The 22617-nt window shown below is 49.4% G+C and overlaps 1 protein-coding gene across 19 annotated transcripts in view; it reads right to left on the reverse strand.

The window, feature by feature from the left end:
* Positions 1-22617, reverse strand: part of Ctif (cap binding complex dependent translation initiation factor) — a 271222-nt gene that overhangs the window by 125080 nt on the left and 123525 nt on the right. For all 19 annotated transcript variants that reach the window (NM_001108891.2, XM_087593243.1, XM_087593235.1 and 16 more), the window contains 1 exon segment: positions 10598-10674. In NM_001108891.2, coding sequence (NP_001102361.2) covers positions 10598-10674 — 77 coding nt within the window.

The raw sequence follows: 22617 nt of genomic DNA on the forward strand, positions 1-22617 counted from the left end.
AATTCAGCGAGTGTCTCTGCCCTCCTTCCTCCCCACCTAAGACCCCTATTTGGAGAAAGATGAGCTGGATTTAAAAATTAAGTGAGCCAGACCAAGGGCTTGGCTAGCACTGTGCACACCTTCCCTCATGGGAGACTCGGAGATTTGGTTGACCAAAGCTTGGTTACTTGAGCCTTATGTGGAGGAGGAGGAACTGAAGCTGGTGCTTGTGAGCCAGTATATAAGTGCCCACTCCTTCAGAGGATGAATGGCCAAGGCATCTGAGGTGGAGTCGTTAAAACAACTTGGTGACCAGTTCCTAGGTTCCTCTGTGCCCTGTCCCAGCCACAGGCACTTGGAGCTGCATTAGTCTATGGCTAGTTTCCTGGTCAATAGCCCTCTTGTCCCCAGGCCACAAGGCATGCCCTCTAACCTCTCCTTAGTTGCCTTTCTTGGTCCTGGGTATCCCTGCTTTGCTCTTTAGAACTTGCAAGGTCCGAATGAACTCAGACAGCTGGGAAAAGTGGGTAAGAATGGTGGAAAAAAAGGAATGGCCAGCTACTCAGTTGTCTTAGTTAGGGGGTTTTACTGCTGTGATCAGACACCATGACCAAGGCAACTCTTATACGGACAACATTTAACAGGGGATGGCTTACAGGGCCAGAAGTTCTGTCCTTAATCATCAAGGCAGGAACATGGCAGCATCCAGGCAGGCATGGTGCAGGAGGAGCTGAGGGTTCTACATCTACATCTGAAGGCTGCTAGTGGAAGATTGACTTCCAGGCAGCTAGGGTGAGGGTCTTGAGCCCATGCCCACAGTGACACACCTACTCCAACAGGACCATACTTTCTAATAGTGCCACTCCCTGGGCTGAGCGTATATCAACCATCATAGTTGTGGACACAGTCCTGGGAGATGTGCACTGCTCATTTTCCCAGTGAGCCTGCCAGATGTATGGCAGCCCAGCTCTTGTGTCTGTTTGGCCCCTATATGGTTGTGAGTTCTGAGCTAGGGACACACTGGTCCCTCCATAGGAGAGGGTCTGTATTCATGTAAAGCGTGAAGCTGGGAGTGGCCCCTGAGCTTGGAGCGCACACCAGAGGAGAGCGGTAGAAAAGGGATCCAGGGAGGCACACTGTTGTGCCCAGCCTTCGTGGGGACCAGGTGCACGGGTGAGGCATCAGCACTCTACAGAGGATGGTGTGGCACGTCATGGCTTGTTCTCAGCCTGGGGGCTCCGTTTCAAATCTAACAAGGACCGTGAGGACCCGGACATGTGGCTCAAAGCAATGAGCTGCTCTTCTTTCCAAGAGAGCCCGCCTGGGGGTGGGCGTGAGGGAGGAGGAGACATCCTAAAAATAATTCCTATTTGACTCATTTTGCTCCCAATCTGACAGGGCTGCCTGCCAGGCGGGGGTCTGCCTGGCCCATTTTCTTATCTATCTTTAGAAGAGACTTAATGAGGGCAATTTCCTTGCTGAGATAGAAAGAGAAACCGTGGGCAATGCGAGCATGGATCTGTCTCACAGTCCCCCAGCTCCTGACAAGAGGATGGCAATGACAGTCACTATGGGGCTGAGCTGTCTACGAGGGCTTTGGTGACAGCGTCATCCCAGGACGGCACAAATGAAGCAGCGAAACCAAGCCAGTGACAGCCGGGGTAGGAAGTGCCCACTCCTTTCCTCCCAGTCCCATCGCTACCAACGCGTGAACACTAGGCCTAAAGTCCCACGGCCCCCTACACATCCTTTCACCCTTGGTATTTCTACCCTGTTTTAAAGAGCAAGCACAGCTCATTCTTGTGGTTCAGGAGGCTACTTTCCAGAATTAGCAAACACTAAGTGACTACTCCTCTGTCTACATTTTCACCAACTCATCAATGTGCGATCTCCCTTTATGTGTGCACTTCTGTTTATAGACTGCTTATTTTTACATTTTATCATTTATTCTCGTGTGTATAGGCGTTTTTGCCTGCATATATGTCTGTGAGCCTCATGCATGCCCCGCCTGTGGAAGCCAGAAGAGGGACTCAGATCCCCAGGGATTGGAGCTACAAGGAGGTTGTAAGCCGCCAGGTGGGTATTGGGAATCGAATCCATGTCTCTGAGAGAGCTGGCAGTATTCTTACCCATCTCCTCAGTCTCCTATAGACTGATTACTAAATATATGCCATTGGCCTGCTCACGCTGGACTCACTGTAGGACTAAGGCCTGCCTGCATGAAGATTTTTAAATGCTTGGTCTCTCCATAGGGCACATCACAGCTTTCTTAAAACTTGGGATCCTGGGGATGATGAAACAGATCTGTGCTCTTGCTGCCCACTATCTCCTTTTCTAACCCAAGAAAGGAAGTTGAACTTAGGGTCACCGCACATACCTCCCGCTCTTCACCCAGGAGTCACTCAAACAGCAAAATCACTAGCAAAAGCACGCAAGGGCGAAAAGCACGGCACTAGGCAAACCATGGTGGGGATAAGAGGCAAAATAAGGATGGTAGGATGGCGCATTGTGTGACGTTGCCTGGGATCCCGTGTGGCACACACCTCAAATTATCTACTATCCCATGTCTGCCAATGGCGGGGTGTCAAGACATCACAGGTGTTTCCCATTACAGCAAGTTTTAGCGAGCGGGCAAGCTTGCACTATGGAATCCATGGACAATGAACGTTGACCACATGTCTAAGAGGGTTAGCTGAGCAACTTATGTGAATGAGCTGATAGAAAGACACAGGGCTGGACCAATCGATTCTTGATGCGTTCCCAGAAGACAAGCCCCTTTGTACAATAATGATGGGTGGAGAAGTGGTTAGTACGCATGGGAAAGGCAAGCTGCAGAAAGCTGCTGAGGCTTGGAGACAGAAGACCACGGGTTCCTAGAGATCACACAACTCACGGTGCTCAGAAAAGGAGCACCATCGATATACGCAGGCATCATTCAGTCCATCGGGGAGGGGCACGGTACAAAAAGGCTGAAGGAAGTTGAACTGGCCTGCTGTTTCTTTTTTTCTTTCTTTTTTTTTTTTTTAAAGATTTATTTATTCTATAAGTACACTTGTAGTTGTTTTCAGACACACCAGAAGAGGGCATCAGATCTCATTACAGATGGTTGTGAGCCACCATGTGGTTGCTGGGATTTGAACTCAGGACCTCTGGAAGAGCAGTCAGTGCTCTTAACCACTGAGCCATCTCTCCAGCCCCTGGCCTGCTGTTTCTTAAGACAGATGTTCATGTTCTCCTGGCCTCAGACATCAGTACTAGGTTCCTGCCTTGTGGTCTTGAGACTGAATTACACCGCTGGCTTCCTACAGCAGTGCCCATAGCAGGCAGCGGCCTTCGATGTTCTGCCCTCTAGGATCACGGGAGCTACTTCTGATAGAACATGGAGAAAGGTTGACGCTATAAGCATAGAGCTCTAAATTTCAAAAATTAAAGACTATAGATATCACTTTTTCCCAAGGGGACTTGCAAATATAGATGGTTTAGAAGAAAACAGGTCATTATTAATTCCCAGCATGGATTCATAGGTTAAATCACAGCCGGACCAAAAATGTGTCCTTTTTTTGAAAGGGTCACTTTCCTGGCACATTCAGGGATCACTACAGACATCAAGATCCAAAGAGGGTTGCAAGGAGCCTTTCCCATTCTTGGACTTTCTCTAATCATAAAACCAAACTGAAACCCCAAGTCAACTGAAGAAACAAACAGTAATAAAACACCACTACTCTTTTTTTTTTTTCAAAGATGAATCTGATCGTGCATGTCTGTAATTCTGGTACAAGAAAAACTGGGACAGAGAATTACAGTTCAAAGAGTCTACACAATGAGACCCTATCTCAAAATTAAAAAAAAAAAATAAAAGAACTTGACATATGACTCATTTGTCAAAAAATGAAACCCCGTGAAGCACAGAATCGGTGCTTTTAGTGTACTCGTAAGTACACTGTTCTAATGGCCTCCAATTTCACATGCCCTGTTTGTTCTTAATCAGCGACACACAGTGTTTACAAGGAGCTTGCAAAACCAAAGCCGATGGCTGATGCTTGGGACCTGAGTTTGTGCAGGCAGAGGAAGCAGGGAAGAGATTAGATCTTTAAATGGTCCCACAGTTGGAGGACACCAAGCCATAGTCACAGTCAGCTGTAGGATAGACACCATGGCCGCCCTGCAGTGTCCAGCAGGGAGCCTAACTCTGCACCCCATGGGGATGGCTCGCTGGTGGCTTCTCGTGCAGTGGAGCCATATGACGCTATCCAGGATGGCCGAGGTATGCGTTTGTTCTTCCTGTCTATCAACTTTGCACATGGGGTGCACCAACCATTCCGGGACCTCACTTAATGAGGCAAATAAATTTGAAGGGCTCTCCTCACCCACGGCAGCAAGGTGGGCATCATGAGAAAGACTGTTACTGTCTCTATTAGTCTCCCTGCTCTGAACGCTGAGGGGCAGAGCTCTGGAGTCTGAGGGGTCTGCTGAGACTCCTGACAACCTAGACACGGGACCTTTGGAGCAAGTAGACAGCAGCCCCTCTCTCCTATTAATCGTAGTGGGGGCTTCTGAGCCCCATGTCTGCCTCTGCTCCTAGGGAGCTGTGTGGGTGACTTCTGGGAATTCCTGGCGCGTCGTCTGCCTAGCTGTGGCTTTTCTTCTCCCTCACATTCCATCTCCCTTTCAAAGTCCTCTGGAGTTTCACTAGTAGTTGAATCACTACCCCAAAATGGGAGCAATCTAGATTCTCCCCTCCCCTCCCCGCCACTCCACCCCATGATGCCCTCTTCTCTGAACCACAACTCAGATGCTACACAGAAACATACAACACTCTGGTTAGCTCTGCAGCCAGACTGCCACTGTGGCTGCTCTACCTTAGACCCCATGTTCTCCAGATCACAGAACGTACCTACCATGGAGAACAATTCTAATCGGGGATTGGGTTGGTTTGAATGGCAAAGATCCCCCAAAGGCTCATATATTTGAATGCTTGGAAATGTTTGAGGAAGGCTAGGAGGTGTGTTACTAGAAGCAGGTTGTGAGGTTCCAAAAGCATACACCATTTCCCAATGGCTTCCTCTCCGCCTTGTGCTCGTGGATCCAGATTTGAGATCTCAGCTCTAGCTCTAGCGCCATGCCTGCCTGCCTGTCACCAAGCTCCCCACCATGACGGTTATGGATTCACCCTTCCAAACCATAAGGTCCTAATAGACTCTTTTCTAAGTTGTGCTATGTAGGTTGATGTCAAGGAGATACGTGATTGGTCAGCAGAGAATGGGGCGGGGACAAAGTTTTTGTAAGGCAGGAGAGAGGAGGAAGGTGGGATCAAGATGGCGTCTACGGAGGAGAAGGGTTCAGATTTAGGTGAACTAGATCGATTTTTATCTTGTCTAGGTGGGTGGTTTATACCTTTACCAATTGGCAGTGAATTTATTGTGTGGATGAATCGTGGATTGAGACATTAACATATAGATCTAATTGCTAAATTTCAAGGTTCTAGAACTTTGATTTACCAGGCCAAAGAGGACGGTGTGGGAAAGAAATGGCCGAGAGGCAGCTGGAGCAAGCGGATCTGGTTCTGTTGCCCGAGCAGAGTGAGAACGCGCAGGGCCTGCAGAACAAGGTGTGTGTGTTTGTGTGTGTGTGTGTGTGTGTGTGTGTGTGGTGTGGCATGGTAACTACCGCCTAGGGGACTGTGCAGAGAGGGCAGCTAAAAGGGAGACAGTTGGGAGAGGGCAGCTTGCGGACTGTGAGGTAGATAGAGTAGCAGCCGGAGTGAGCAGATCGGGCTCTCGGGGAAAGATAGCAAACGATCTTCAATTTTTACCACAACAGTGTTGGCCATGAAGGTAAATAAGACCAGGCGTTTAATAGCACTTAATTGTGGGGAGCTAAATGTACTACCTACCCCTCCTTTCAGAAACAGCTCTCACCCCTCTGGCTGGCCCTGTGGAAATGGACCTGGTCCTGCTCCCTCAGACTCCACCCTTTTCTGACGATCAAGGGATGTGGTACATAGGGTTCTGCACAGTCAGTGCATCTTAGGTCGAGTCTCAGAAGTTCCTCAAACTCCAGTGTAGGCTCAGAACATGCGACCAGGTCTGCCCTGATGTGGGAAGCCATGGAGCTGTGGAGCCCACGGGGAGCACGCCTGGAGCAAAAGTGGGATCAAGGCGCATCCAAAGCCTGGAAATCTCATCATGAGACCAGCAGTAGGCTCACTGCCCCTCGCTGACCCCCACTATGCTGGGCCTGCATGTTGCCCCACTAGAGAGGCGGTCACATAGCCCGGTAGTCAAGTTAAACTTCCTTTCTCCTTAAAAGGTCATGTCCAGCAGCCCCTGGATTATCTCCTTAGGCAAACGAGGCATATCTAGCTCCAGTCAATGATAGACACTTCCCCCCAAAGACCCCCTACTCACCCCTAAAGTTTAAATAACCTTTGTTCCCCCAGTTAGATGAGCCACCTCTGATACCTGTCTCCTGAGAGTGATCCCACCTTACGGGTAGATGGGGATGACATCCTTGAGCTCAACTTCTCCGCTTGAGCCTGCTGCCTCTTGCCCCTTCCACAGCATGGCTTCCAAAGCTTATCCTCACCCTGGAGTCTGTTTCCCAGCCTGTAGATACTATGGCATGCAGCGTTTGTCCACTGCAGTGATACTTCATCTCTTAAAATAAAGCAGGGGTGAGGGGGAGCGAGGGGGAGGGGCAGGGGAGGGGGAGGGGGAAGGGGCTGCAGAACTCCTTCCCCTCCCACAGGGATGAGGAAATCCGCTGAATTAAACAGGCTATGGGCCCAGACCTCAGCCCCTTAGTGACTTTCTTCCTCCTGGATGCTGGGGTTGGGCGGAGAGTTTTAGAGAGACTTTCTCAGCTGTCTGTTTCCTACCTAACAGAGATGGAGCCAGCGAAACCGGGTCACTCTTAGGGAATTCATAGAATATTTGTTTACCTCATTTTTTAATCCCCCAATGCATGATTTTATCTGACATCTGCCGTATTTTATTAGCCCGCCCCTTCCCCCCAAAATAAGCAGGTGGTTATCAGTTGTCCAAATTTTGAGAAAATTCTTAAGGGGAAACCCTTTAAGCTGTCCTGGCGGTTAATCCGTTTTGTGCAAAATAGGGGATTTTGCCAGTCACAACTTAGTTTTAATCAGAATGTGTGAAAGTGGCCCATGGGGAGGGGAGCTAAGCCTTAGACTGCTTCTTTTTTCTTTTTTTTTTTTTCTTCTTTTTTCCCGGAGCTGGGGACCGAACCCAGGGCCTTGTGCTGGCTAGGCAAGTGCTCTACCGCTGAGCTAAATCCCCAACCCTCTTAGGCTGCTTCTTTAGAGGGACTCTTCCTGCCCACTGTCCTGGGTTGGGGGATGCCAGGGATTATGAGGTTAGACTTCAAAGACAGCAATGAGAAATGCTTCCTGTGCCTTTCCAGCTCCCCTGACCTGGAGAACACATTGCTGCTTTATAAGAATGAGCTTGTGCAAACCTCTCAAACACTGGACACATCTTTCAAGAAGTGAAGTACCTTGCATGGGGGGGTGGTGGTGGTGGTGGTGGTAGAGAGATGGCTCAGCAGTTAAGAGCACTGACTGCGGGGCTGGGGATTTAGCTCAGTGGTAGAGTGCGGGGCTGGGGATTTAGCTCAGTGGTAGAGCGCTTACCTAGGAAGCGCAAGGCCCTGGGTTCGGTCCCCAGCTCCGGGGGGGGGGGGGGGGGGAAAGCACTGACTGCTCTCGAAGAGGACCCGGGGTTCAGTTCCCAGTACCCCTGGAGGAAAGCTCACAGTTGTGTGTAACTCTGACTCCAGGAGGAGCTGATGCCTCTGGCCTTTATGGGCACTAGCACACATGTACACACACAGATACAGACAGACACAGACAGACAGACACACACACACACTCACACACACACTCTCTCTTTTTCACATACTCTCTCTCTCTCTCTCTCTCTCTCTCTCTCTCACACACACACACACACACACACACACACACACACACACACACACACACACACCCAGGGCATATGCCTACATTGCTACAAGATTTACTACCTAATGCCTCCAAATTGAACCAGGGGAAAGAAAGGCAGCAAGGCACACAGAGAACCTAGAGAGCCGTCTATATAGGATTAGGACAAGTAACAGACTTCTGTGTGGATGAGGATGCTAGGTCCCACTTTTGAGAATGCCTGTTCTGTCTGGAAGGTACCTCTCCATTCTAGGGGCAGCAATTTGTCATGGGGACTGTAGCTATCAGACCCAATGCCAGCCACTCTGTAGGGAGACAGAGGACCAAAGACTCCTGCAGGCATTCCAAGGTGAGTCACAGGGAGACCAGCAGGATGTGGCTTGCCACATCCCTTCTCATGACAAACAGTAAGATCTGAGGTATTATATGGATGCTGGCTCTGTCCCTAGGTTACCATCGTTGATTCTGGACAGCTCCCTGTGACACCTTCTCAGTGTGGTTTATGCTTTCAATCCTAGCATGGCTGGTGACAAGGATACAGGTTTGGTGCCTAACGAGGCCACTATGGAGGGTCACATGCTGGGAGAGCTGGGGTTGACCTGGTAATCCACAGAGAGACTGTCTGTGAGTGCTTGAATCACCATGGTTCCCAAGAAAGATTCAGGAATTCCCCAGCTTTTGCATAATGAAGTCTCTCAGCTACATTGTTACCTGCTCTCCCCTGAAAATCTCCACCATATGGATGCTCTATAGCAGGACGCTCCCCTCCCCCCCAAGTGATAAACAGGCTGTGTTATATTTCTGACTGGTTCCTTGTCTAGCACATACTTCAGCTGTGTGTCTGCTACCCTGAGCTGCAGTCTGACTCCAGTGGCCAAGATGTTCCCTCCGTGTAAACACAGGCAGCTGCTGCTGGTGCTTCCAAGTAAATCTTTCATGGGTTCCACCACGTGGGTGCTCCTGTCTCCTCCCTGCCCCCAGCCCTCCTCACAGGACACACTTTCTGTCCTTTTCATCAACTTTATTGCTTCCCTCTGGACGCTGGCCCGGTCCACATCTTTTGTGGCGTGCATTGACCTACACAGGGCATTCACTGCCGTGAGTATGGATGAGTGGAGGTCCAGCTTCCTGGTCGTCTCGATGCCATGCACGCTCCCTCCCGACATTCCTGGGTCACGCCATTTCCGAAGGCCTGCCTTGTCTAGGAGGCTCCTGAGGAACATGGTGACCTGGCTCAAGAAGTGACATGTGGGCTGACCTGGGTGCCAGTGCCTTGGCCCAGAGAAGCCTTCTCATTAGTGAGCTTGGAGAGTCTTGGCATCTTTGAGACACACACTGGGGAAGAGGGATGGAAAACCTTCTGCTCTCTCTGACACCTTCCTGGCCCTGGTAACAACATTCCTCCTTTGAGGGGTGCTCCCCACTTCTTTCCTTCACTCAGAACCCAGACCCCAAGAATTGATCTGTGTGACTCTACCCAGTAGAGAGGAGGTACAGGGCAGGCGATCGACTGTTCTCTGATGCAGGGGTTGGCCAGGCTCTCTTGGCTCAGTCTCCTGTTCTGATGCCTGATGACCCCCAGTCCTCACTCAGAATTATCTGAACACTCATTTCCCCTGTGAATATTTTCAGAAGTAGAAAAATCTACTACTGGGCGACAGGCTTTCTGGGTGTCCGTCTTCCGCCCACCTACTGCTTCCTGGTTCAGGATTTCCATGCAGAGTGAGGGGTCAGAGGCCCAGGTTGACTGAAGGCCAGCAGCTCCAGCCGTGGTCATGCAGTACCCAGGGTCGGCGCACCTAGGGTTCTGAGTGTAGAATGACAGCTGGCTCTTTCTTGTCTCTTAAAGAACAAGGTAAAGCCACAAGCCATCACCTTTGCCTAAGAATAAATTCCCCACAGGGAAACTCCTCATTTTAATTCCTCACGCATAAGCCTTTTTATCCTTTCCTTTTTAAGATTTCCATCCTGAAATTTTTTTTGCACATTCAAGCAAAAAAAGAAGAAAAAAAATCCCACTCCCCCCCTTTAGCACAAATGGCCGTGTACGGTCTGCTTCTGCGCCTGGAAGTTTTCGTGCGAACTTTCAGGAAGACCTTTCCACACAAGAAAGCCTTGTAGACCGCACGCATGCATTTCTTGGAGGCTCGATCTCAGTTGCTTGCTCCGACACAAGCCACCTCATCATGCTTTTCCTGTTCCCTGGTTACTGCTCTGCACTGTGAGGGTCACCGCAAAGTGTGGCTAATACACAGGACAATTCCTAAGGATGGAGAGGCAGGAAGAGGAATGACTTTGAATTTGTGGGCTTGGGGAGCCTCCTGGAGGCCATGCCACTAACCACGCAGCCCGAGGGCTCTGCTCCTGAGCTGCAGCTTTGGTTTATGGGTAGAGACCGGTGTCTGTAAATCCCGGAGCAATGCTCACTCCCAGGAAGGAGTGGAGACGGTGGCCCTCTGCTGGTCTTCCGAAGGGACCCAGTCCCTGGGTCAAGCACAGACTTGCAGATTCCACACAACCAAGCACACGGTGCTCTCAATGTCACTTCAAAGGTGAGCATCTCATTTACAGGTATAATGTCCCAGGCACAGCATAGACCAGAGCTAAAGCGCCCAGCAGCCAGCCCAGGAGAAAGTGATGGCCGTCACAAGTCTTCCTTACCTTCGGTCGTTTCTCCTCCTCCGGAACAACTTCTTGGTGTGGGCAATCTCTACCTCGTGGGGCATCGGATGGTAGCCCTGTGCGTGGAGAAAGAGAGGGCATGAATCACTTCTGCAAAAGAGCAGAGAGTGTCCAACACCACATTTACCATGAAAACACCCAGTTAAAGGACACGAGAGGCCAGATTCTGACCATTGTATCGCACCAGAAACCATTAAAACAAATGAATACCTACCAAGGGAGGATGCTTAGGAGTCCAGACTCAAAGGATAGGGGAACCAGAGGGAGACCTCAGTGTTCACCATGTTTGAGCTCTCAAATACGTTGTTGTTCAGGCCAAGGCTGAATGCATAGTCCAAGGTTTTGTAGAGAAGGGCAGCAGAGCCAAGGCCACCAACGCCCTCCCATCCTTCTCTTTAGGGACTCTTTAAGGACTAATTCCATAAAAAGGGACCTTCCTGCGGAGTCCTGAGCCAGACAGCTGAGTGTTGCCTTGTCACCCGTAAGGGTCAGGTACAAAACCAATGGCTCCAGGAAGGGGACAGAGTCTTTCTCCAACCTCCGGTTAGGCATGTCATCACCTTCTACCATGGGCCGTTGAGAAGCCTGGAGATGAGTGTGCCAAGCCCAAGCCTTGAGAACACGCTGACTCCCAATCCTAGGGCTACATCCCCCAAGCAATTCCTTTACCTTGGAAATATTTAGGGAGAACATACAAAGAGCTGATTCTCTTCTAGACTTCAAAGGAGGCCCGGGGAAAATTCTAAGAGTGGTTTTGCACAGTGTCCTTACAATTATAAGGATTATGGACTGACATCAATGTTGGGGAGAGACCTCCTTATATGCAATGTCAATCCTGCCAAAGGCTCAGGCAGGATTATTTGCAGAAGCCTGTCTGCACACTGGACATGAAAGTGTGTCCATATCGGGGACATGACCAGGAGCACTGTCATTCCCTCCTGGACAGCTGGAGCGTAGTAGTAGGATCTAGGGGTATCTAAGATATCTAGGGTGAGGGATCCAGCCTGGGATACCTGAGAGACCTACAGTTTCTCATAATGCCTAGGCGTGAACAAGGGAAGAAAGGAGCCTTAGATCTAGGAATATTGGAGAGTGGCAAGAGGGACTCATCTGGCCCCAAGCCCCACTTGGTAGCCAGGGAGATCAAGGCCCAGAGAGGCCAAGCAGTGAGCGAGAGAAGGCAGTTCTATGGGCTGCAGCTCCCTTCACTGGGAATCTCCAGGGAGGTTCTCTTTTAGCTTCCTTCATGGGGCAAGGTGGAAGCCATTGTGCCCCTGGCTACTCTCAGACTGGCCAGTTTGATGGAGCTTCCCGGAGAGCTGATGAGAGGGTACCGAGCCAGGCAGACATGGGACCTTGGAGTTATGGTCATTTGGCATAGACTTCTATGGAGTCCAGGGAGCAAAAACCATTTTAAACTATTTTAATGACAGTCCTTCCCTCCCTCTCCGGTCTTTCTAGCCTCCAACAATCTAGCCAAAAATGTGTGAATGGATTCCAGGCTCCAGGCAGCCACAATGGGCCGCTGGGACCTTCAGGACATGCTTTGTTGAATGGGGTTTTTCAAAGGATATTATTTGTTTTCTTTAATATAAAACACAAATAAGGAAAAACACCAAGTCTTCCTCTCTCACTTCCTCTCTCCCACCCTGACCAGGTTCAGGCTAAGCTCCTTCCCCTCCTTCCCTCCCTCCCTCCCTCCCTCCCTCCCTCCCTCCTTCCCTCTCTCCCTCCAGGCCTCTCCAGGTCACTTTAGGAACACACTGGGTGTGCTCCCAATAGACAATGGCCAGGAAGCTGAGACTCCCTCCCAGGTTGGTCCTGAGCTGGCATCAGACCAGGGTCTCAGCTCCGGGTTGACAGATGGAGCTGCCCACAGTGCTTGGCATAACACGAGCCAGGAGGTGCCAGTCTCTTCAGCCCTACCTCAGAGTTCTGGAATCTAACGCGTACCGGGGCCTCTCCCCACACAGGCAGCAGCAGTGGGAAGTTGCCTTTTTGTTCATACCCAGGACTATAGGAGGCGACCATCCATCCCCTATGGAAGGTCTCCCTCAGTCATTTCATCTCTGAGAACCGGCTGACCTGAACTGCGACCATGGAGATACGTCTGGGAGAGGGGCATGTCCTAGATAGTGCCCGAGGACAGAAGTGACCAGTGAGGAGCCTAGAAGGAGCATTGGTTGTTGTGATGGCTTGTTCAGGGCTGAGGGGGGTTTCTGGCTTCAGACCAGAGAAGTACCTACTTTTCAGAAAAGATCTCCTGGTGGAGAATGAGTCCCACTAGGCTGTCAGAACATCCTTGAGAGCACCTATGTGCTTAGTGCTAACAGCTTGTTCAGCACGTCTCTCTCCAGCAAGGGAATCAGCCTTCAGGTCTCAAGGGTGACTCTTTAGGCCTACGGCCAGATCACTGTGAATGTGCCTCCGAGGTATCATTCTGGACCTAGACTATCATTAAGTGCCTACTCTTCTTCCTCAACTCCTTTTCGGGAGACCATTTTCCCTTTGACTTTGGGACCTGGATACAGTCCCCTAATGTCTAACCCATGGCCTGTGGACCTTGACCTGTGTTGGGCTTTGGAGACAAGCAGCTCACAGAAATAGAACTTCCTGGGGAAGGAGAGAGGGAAGGAGGGAGGAAGGGAGGGAGGGAGGACAGAGAATCCCTGTACTTCCAGTGCTGGCCAAGCACATGTGAAACATGCACACACATCTTTACAAACATGCATTTCCTCCTGCTGGAGGTCAGTGTAAGTCTAAGTGATAGCTCATTAGTGTTGTCACAAAAACAAGTTCTATAAAATCAGCCCATTCTGATAGGCTTGGTGGTGGTGGTGGTGGTAAATCACACACCTAGTATGCTGGTTGGTTTTTATTGTCAACTCTGCACAACCTATTCACCTGGGTAGTGGTTACCTCAAATAAAGAACTGCCCCCACAAGAAAGACCTGAGAAATGGTCTAGGCTGATGACTGGTGTGGGAAGGCCCTGGCCACACATTGGTGGCCAGCCCCATCTCTCGATGGATGGGTTTGGGCAGAGAGCTAGCTGAGAACACGCTGGAGAACAAAGCAGTGAACTGAGTTCCTTCATGGTCTCTGCTTCAGTTCCTGTACTGACTTCCCTCAAAGAAGGATTATTCTGTAGAAATATAAGCCGAGGTGCTTTACTCTATGAGTCGCAGTGGTCATGGTGTTTATCATAGCATCAGAAATCAAACTAGAATACCTACTATGGCAGATGTCTCTCGGGGATTAAGGGCAAGATCCAGTCCTTTAGCCTCAGAGGGTGAACAACCCCAGGCTGGAGGGTGGGTACCATGCTCTAACCAGTGGCTATGAAGAAGTCCATCATATATCTGTAGGTGAGGAGGCAGGGGCAGAACAGACACTGGAGCCAAGAGCACGTCTACAGGAAGCTCTGAGAGCAGCTGCTGCTGTGATGAGATGACAAACCTCTAGGCCACAGGCTTGCTCCTACCACCTATCCAGGCGTCTGAACACACACATCCTAGCAGCTGCCCACCCTACCATTCATCAACCCATTATATAGCTATGCCTTAGAAATTGTGGCTGAGGTACTGAAAAAAAAACATTCAAATGGCACATTCTTACAGAGCAACACATTCTAGTCAAAGCAGAAAGCCTCAAATAATTCAGAAAGTGTGATGAATGACACACACACACTTGAGAGGATGAGATGAGTAAGGGCTGGGAGGGACCATCATGGGAGACCTTTCTGTTAGAGTATTAACATCTACCCATCTATCCATCCATCCATCCATCCATCCATCCATCCATCCATCCATCCGTCCATCCATCAATTCATCCACCCACCTATCCATACTATCTATCCACCCATGGATACACCCATCCATCTACCCATTCATCCCTCATTCACTCATCCACCCATCAATTCATCCACCCACCCACAGACCCACCCACCCATCGACTTGCCCACCCATCCATCTACCACTCCCCCTATCGATCCATTCATCCACCCACCCATCCACCCATCCGTCTGTGGTGGTTTGAATGTGCTTGGCCCAAGGAGTGATACTACTGGGAGGTGTGGCCTTGTTGGAGGAAGTGAGTCACTGTGTGGGTGGGCTTTGAGACCCTCCTAGCTGCCTGGAGGCCAGTCCTCTCCTATTTGCCTATGGATCGAGATGTAGAACTCTCGGCTCCTCCAGCACCGTGTCTGCCTGGATGCTGCCATGTTCCCCACCATGCTGATAATGGACTGAGCCTCATAACTAGTAAGCCAGCCCCAATCAAATGTACTTTATGAGAGTTGCCTTGTTCATGTTGTCCCTTCACAGTAATGGAAACCCTAGCTAAGACGCTATCCATCCTTCCATTCTTGGTCTTCATTCAACAGACATTGAGGGCCTATATAGTAGTGCATGAGGTGAAGAAGAACAGGTTGAATAAAAGCAATTCTGGTCCTAGATGGGCTAAGTGAACACAGATAAAGAAGCTAATGCATGCTGTGCGCTGGATAGTTCAGAGGAAGGATGCCACCCAGGCTGAAACCTGAACGTGAGGGTATCTAGACAGTCTTCAACTTACATTGGGCAGAACTGTGTCCCTCAAAACCTTAATTGTAATCTTTATCCTGGGTACCCACAGATGTGACCTTATTTGGAAATAGTCTTTTGCAGATGCACTCAGGTTAGGATGGGGCCACATGGGAATAGGTTGAGCCTATAACCCACAACTAGTGTCCTTAAAAGAAAGGGAACATGGAGGCAGTGTCTTCAGAGAGGAAGCTACAACCAAGGCAGGCCAGGGACTCCAGAGCCCAGAGAACTGGGAAGTCAAGAAAAGATTCTCCCCAAGAGCTCAGATATCTCGATGGTTCTGTGAGATCACACTTCTCAGCATTGGTCACTTGTCCAAAATTCACACCCACGCCCCTAAACCCCCATGCGTGTCCCACATTGAAGCCCCCAGCACTTCTCCACGACCCTGGGCCTGTCTGACTGCTTCTCCACATCTGCTCCTCCAACATCACCAGCTAGCTCTTCCTGGGTGATCCTGAGTCCGTCTGGTACCAGCTCCACACATAGCCGCTAGCAGGGGCTGCCTCACTGGGCAATGCCAGGCTTGTCCCAGGCCCTCAGTCTGTAGTGTCTCTCCAGCCTCACCAAATGAGGAGCTGATCAGGTGTCCACTCTCACTTGCTGCTGTCGTTTGAGAGGAGGGATCCAAATCTCTGGGGAAACGTGAGAGAACACGTGCTTTGCCCCGTTCTCCAGCACAGCCGGAGGAATAGGGAGCCCATTGGGAGGAAAAAGGATCCTGAGCTCAGCAGATCCCAGGCTGGGCTACTGAGATGGCAGCCTGTCAATCCAGAGCCCTTCTGCATATGGCACATCTCGACTCCCATTTTCTTAGAAATTACCATCAGATGTGAATCACAAAAGGGCAGTGGAAAATTGTCTTGATGACTGTGGCACCGCGGCACGGAATGCTGCCTGGCACATGGTGGATGATATTGAAATATTTGTTGAGAAAGAAAAAGGCAAGAAGGAACGAGGGAGTGGTGACTGGAGCTGAGTGAGGCTGCTCTATTAAACAGGGCTCTGTAGGTGAGGTGGTGGAAAGACTCATCATGAGAGGAGCTTCTGGGCCTCAGCTGGGGCCACACACTCCTCTTCTCTGTCTTGCCAAGAACAAAGCAGGGCCTGTGGGGCTCGGGGTAGACCCTAGACCCTAATCAGTTTGCTGACAAAGGTGAGCTTGAGTTCGTATTACTCCATCGTTGCCTGCCCTTTCACCTTAGAGGAGTGTGTGTGTATGGGCAGGTGCGTGTGCGTGTGCGTGTGTGTGTATGAGTATGTGAGTATATGTGTCTCTGTATCTGTGTATACACATGTGTCGAGTGCACACATGTGGCAGGTGTGTGTCTATGAGTGTGAGTGTGTGTCTGTGCATCTGTTTCTGTATATACAAATGTGTTGAGTGCACACATGTGACGTGTGTGTGTGTGTGTGTGTGTGTGTGTGTGTGTACAGCTGCTGCTGTTTCCAATCCCTCCCCATCTGCCCCAAGGAGGTTTAGACGTGTCTCATTCACAGAGCTCAAGGCAGCGACTGGTTGTTTCAAGGATCACAGTGCTTGCTTAAAACTCTCAAGGGAGATTTATTTTCTAGACGTTCCCATGAGCTTTTAAAATTAATTAACTAATTCATTTCAGTACTGGTTACTGATCCCAGGGCAAGGGCTCTACCACTGGGGTCCATCCCAATCCCTTTTTATTCTGAGATAGGGTCTCAGTAAGTTACCCAGGTAGGCCTTGTTATGTAACCCAGGCTGGCCTAAAACTTGAATTCCTCCTTCCTTAGCCCCCCTCTTGGCTGTAATTACAGGCTGACAGTACAAGGCCCGACTAGATCTTTGACTTCTGGCTGTTGGCCACAGATGTGGATCCAACAGAGTTGTCCCACCAGGACTCCCTCAAGAAAGATTATCATTTTCTCTCACTGCATATCAGCTCTTAAAGGAGAAGGCATTGCACATAGACAAGGAAGTCTTGTTCCTGGTGCGTTAAACTCCTCCCAGACAATACAGGACTGGTTCTTAAACAAATGCATTCATTAGGGAGCAGAGAGGTCATAAAGATGATGGGGCTAAACAAAATGAAGACTGGATATCCTAGACAGAGGGAATGATAGAAGTGCTGAGCCAGAGGTACCCAAGCCTGATTCCTGACCCAAGCCCTTCTCTGTCCATGTGGATACATCTGCCTGCCTACTCTGCTTGGTCGTCAGAAAATCACAGCTTCTCTACTCGTTCATGACTTTGTATATTGCCCCTTCATAGCCCTGCTCCTTCCAAGAATGTCTATAGCAGGCATGGGAACTAATAGCTTTCTTCTCCTCAGCACACTTGGGTGGCACATTGGGAGGGCATAGAAGAGACAACTCGACTTTAGCTCTCCCATGCCTTCTGGGCAAATGAGAGAGTATGAGCCTAAGAGAGCCACGGCACATCCTGTGGGGCTGGGGATGGGGGAGCGGCCTACCAGTTCCAGGCTTCTCAGATGGGCTCCCATCCCAGCTCTAGCCAGAAATGTTGCAAAGGTTAGCACTCTAAAGGAACCTTAAAGCATTTGGGAACTCAAAGGGCCAGAAAGATCTCAGCACCGCTTCTCTGAGGACAGAGGCTTCCTCCTGCTGGGAGTTATGTTTCTCCACAGCTTCTAAGAAGTTACCCTACCAAGGTCTGCCTCCACATGGGCAGGATGTGTGGGTCACGTCCAAACAGAAATAAACAGGTAATGTTTCTAAAATTCCTGGAATCTCTAGACTGTGCAGCTATTTAGAGAAACCTCCATGCCTCAGAGAGAAGGATGGAGGGGAAGGCCTGCTCGCGATGTTTAAACTGGCAGTGTTCTCATAATTTATTTTTTTTTAATCAGTGGAAACCCTTTACAACAACAATACCTTAGCTGGAGTTTCGATATAAAAACACAGATAAAAGCAAGGGGGAGATGAAACCTAGAGGCTGCTCAGAGTTCTGTAACCCCTCCTGCCATCTCGTCCCTCCTATGTAGCCTGAAGCATGAACCTGCCCCACCCATCGCCTATGCACAGGGCGTGGCAGCGCCACAGTAAGCTCGGAACACTTTTCTGGATGATGCGTGTAACCGACAGATTCTGGTCAGGTTTCCGTGGAGCCTGGGATCTTCCTGAAATTGCATGTGATTATTTTATTCCTGACAGAACCTTGGTAAGAACCCACAGCATATCTGGCACCTAGGCAGTCTGGGCCTGCTTCTAGAACTGGATCCTTATGCAAGACATCTTTAGACACTGCTGTCATCTAGATCTGGAACGTCCCCCAAAGGGACATTGAAGTTTTTGGTTACAGCTTGGTGCAACCGGGATGTGGTAGAACCTTTTAAGAGGAAGGAGCCTACCAGGAGGTCATAGGTCATTGAAGGCCAGGCTCAGAAAGGGACAGTGGGACCCTACATTTCTTTCTTCTATACCTGGTTATCAGGTCAATGCCCACTGAGCATAGATATGGAATTCACTGGAATCACTACAGCCGGATTTTCCCACAGGTCTGTTATCTTCCTCCCTCCCTGTGTCCGATCTGTGAGTAGGAAGAAAGCACTTCACACACACACGAGAAAGTCCTGTTGTCAGTGTTATGTTGGCCCACCACAACCAGAAGCCACGAGTACAATCCAGTAATAGACTGAAACAACCCAAACTGTGAGCCCAGGCAAACCTTTTCTCTTCGTAAGCTGGCTACTTTTGAGTATGTGTTACAGTCACAGAAAGCTGACTTATACAGGTCTATATCCTGAGACAAGAATCCCGTCCTATTTTGCCATCAACTTCCATTCCTTTTGGATACAGTCAACAGAGTCCAAGGCACTGCCCATACCGTTTAGGTGACCAGGGTTTTGGCAACTGCATCACAGTACTGATCTCTTGCAGCTCTTTTCTGTCTGTTGTGTAAAATAAGGATGAAAAAAAATCTTGCCGTCCCCTCTCCTTTGCTCTGATTGTGAAGTTTTCCTTTGAGTGAAGAGCTGGAAGGTTCTTCTGCCTTTAAAATATTTTCTACTGGCTTTCTGTTACTCGCCACCAAAAAAGTTCTAAGTAATTGGACATGGCACAACTCTAGGTATAGTGGATAGCCTCACTGTGTCCGTTCCGCCATGCCAGCAGAATTCATTGGGTCATTTCAGATACAAATGACCTTTTTACTTACTAATTTCTAAATAAAGCAAACATTAGGCAGAGATGTCCTTGCAAAGGCCAGGAGCCAAGAACTATCTGGTTAATGGCGGAAGGTTGGTTTTGTGTCATACAGCATGGAAAGTCAAAGAAACGATTAGTATGTTTGACTGCCAGGGTCCACCTGCAACTGGGGAGTGTGGGGAAGGTGTCCGTGTGCAAAGGGGCCCTGGAAGGAGGCCTATGATTCTGGGTCAAAGACCAAATCAGACCAAGAGGCCTCAGACCTCCTTTAAGGGATAAGCCCAAGACTAACAGTCCTGGAGTATGCAGAACAGTATGCAGCCCATTTGGGTTCAGGATGGTTCTGGTGGCTTTCAGACATGGGAAGGGACCCAGATAGGTGCCCCTTACTTTTAGGATATGCAGCATCCACAAGGGCCCTGGAAGCATGCCTTCATCATAAGGGACAGCAATGACACAGCAAAGCAGGAAGAGCCCAGGAACTGTAGGGCTGTTGGCTGCCATGGTTCTGTTGTGCAGCCTAAGAGCTGTCTCTGGGTGGAGCGGATGCACAGGTGTCTTGAGGTTTGGTCCCTAACTGAATGGCATGTCTGTGGCAGAGAGAAAACCCCAGATCTGGGGAAGAATATAAGGCAAGATCAGGAGACGATAAGGATACAGCCAGAGGGAAATGTCAGTCTCTGAGAGGCAGGTGCCCTTGTGAATAATGGGGTGACCCCGAGGGAGGTTCAGAGCCCACCTGAGGAACAGAAGTAGCAGCCATGGAAGAGAAGTGGTAAGTCCTTAGATGCTTGTGATGTCTTCCATGCCCCGTGAGGTCACTGCATGCTGGAGACACAGAAGAGCCTACCTTTCTCAGATATCATTGTTTACAGCCACAGATGGGGGTGGGGGTTGGGGTGGGTCAAGCAACAAAAGAGGTCATGGTGTCCCAGCTTGGCTCCTTCAGAGCATAGCCTGCTGGGAAGCTTATCACACAAACTAGCAGTCACTAAAATTCCTGAGGTAGAGGTACCCACAAAAGGAAGCACCTGCTTGAGCTATGTGCTCACCAGACATGCTGAGTATAAGGTGTATCCCACTGGAAGGATTCACCACTAATGCTCATCGCGAAGGAACTTGATGATACCCATCTTGTTTCTGCTCTGGTAAGTCAAAGCTGGTTAGTCAGAGGCCACAGGAGAAAGTCTGAACAATGTGATGAGACACACGGCATCAGGGTACCCAAGGGCAAAGGGCCCCACAACCTGCATGTACTGAGTTGGCCTAGAGCATGTTCATGGGGAGTAGTGGAGCAAGGGTCTTCCTCAGTGCAGATTTGGGGTTACCTGAATGGGGATCTGGAGTCAAAAGTCTAGTTTAAACATCATCTGTGCCTCTCTCTTTCCATGGGTACCTAGACGGAAACACACTTCACTCATCCTTCTGTTACTCTCAGCTAGGGAGGGAGAAGTACTAAGGCCTAGCTCAGAGAATTATGAAGATTAAGACAAGGGACTGGACTATAAGGTACTTTGATTTCCTGGCCCAAGAATGTCCCAACTGTCTACAGAATACCTGGGTCAGGAAAACCTTAAGGCCAAGGTATGTATGTATGTATGTATGTATGTATGTATGAATATAGTATGTATGAATGTATGTATGTGTATGTATGCATGTATACATGTATGTGTGTATGTGTGTATGTGTGTATGTATGTATGAATGTATGTATGTGTATGTATGCATGTATACATGTATGTGTGTATGTGTGTATGTATGTATGTGTGTATGTATGTATGTACTTATTTATAGTGTTTCTATCCACAACCTTCCTGAACCTGCTGGGAAGCAGGAGAATCCCCACAAATCTAGAATGTGGCTACCCCATGTCAACCAGATAACCACTTTCTAAGCTCCTAGGCTGTGTCCAGAACATTCTCAAGGGACCAAACAATAGCTCATTGCAACTCAGCCTCCCCAACCCACCCAAATGTCCAACTGTGTTTCACTCTGAGGTTGCCACCTGTTCCCCCACCCCCACCCCCGTTCCCTGCTGTCCTATCACACAGCAATAGAATACAAGAAAAGCAATCTGGAAGGACGCTCAGAAGGTCCAGTCAGAGAGCTGCTTTAGATATACTCTGTTTTGATATACTAAGACCTGACACACCACGGCCAATGCAGCACCCTAGACGGTGAGCTGCGTCTGATGCTTCTAATGCTGAAAATTATAGAGGAGACCACTTTCGACTAGGCTTGGCTGAGACCCCACAGGGACAAGTTCAGTGTTGGCACTAGTGGGTAGGGGTTGGGGTACGAGAGGGCTGAAAGCCAGTTCCTTAATCCAGAACCAGCAGTGTTCTGATCTACTTGGGCAACGAGTGTCTGAGGCTCGCAAGGTACCAAAATCCTCCCGAGGGCTGGGGATGCAGCAGTGAGTTGGGCTAAGGACGTCTGCTCTCTGGTAGGGGATGAGCATCAACAGCTCAGAAGCTGCATCCGCTCAAAAGACATCATTTATACACTAACTGCACCAGAAGCAAATGTGCAGGCATGAGGCTTTAGACCAGAGGCGGGGCTGAAGAAAGTTACTTAAGATCGAAGCGACCAGATCCGGAAAGAGTCAAGGAGGAGACCAAAATATCAGCAGGGGCCCAGCAAGATGGCTTATTATGCAAGTTTGATGATGTGAGATCCATCCCTGAGCCCATGGTGGAAGGAGGAACTGACTCTGACTGACTGCTATATGTGTTCTGTGATATACGTGCATAACCCACACCAATGCACACACACTATATATGTGTGTGTGTGTGTGTGTGTGTGTGTGTGTGTGTGTGTATAATAAAACGGAAGACTTCAAAGTTTCAAATGGATTAATCTCGCTCTTCTTATTCCTTGCTATAAGTCAACCTGTTCCTTTAATAAAAATTTTCCAATTTATGCTGGATTCGTAGTCCCCAACGTTTAAAACCCTACATTCCAGAAAACTGAAACCTGGGGAATGGGTGGTTATATCGTTGCCCAAAGGCATCCTGAAGGACTTAGTTTGGAAATGGAGATGGACTAATACTGGCTCTCTCGGAAGAATGTTCTTGGCAACATCTCCGTCAGGCGTGCGTCTAACTCACTCAAATTCACCCACAGGGAGATGGAAGAATGAACACACAGGTCTTTGCCTTTAACTTTTTTTTTTCTTTTTTTTCGGAGCTGAGGACCGAACCCAGGGCCTTGCGCTTGCTAGGCAAGCGCTTTACCACCGAGCTAAATCCCCAACCCCAAGGCTTACACACTCT

Source organism: Rattus norvegicus, chromosome 18 (assembly GCF_021556685.1).
Source record: "Rattus norvegicus strain SHRSP/BbbUtx chromosome 18, alternate assembly SHRSP_T2T, whole genome shotgun sequence".
Taxonomy (NCBI): Eukaryota; Metazoa; Chordata; class Mammalia; order Rodentia; family Muridae; genus Rattus; species Rattus norvegicus.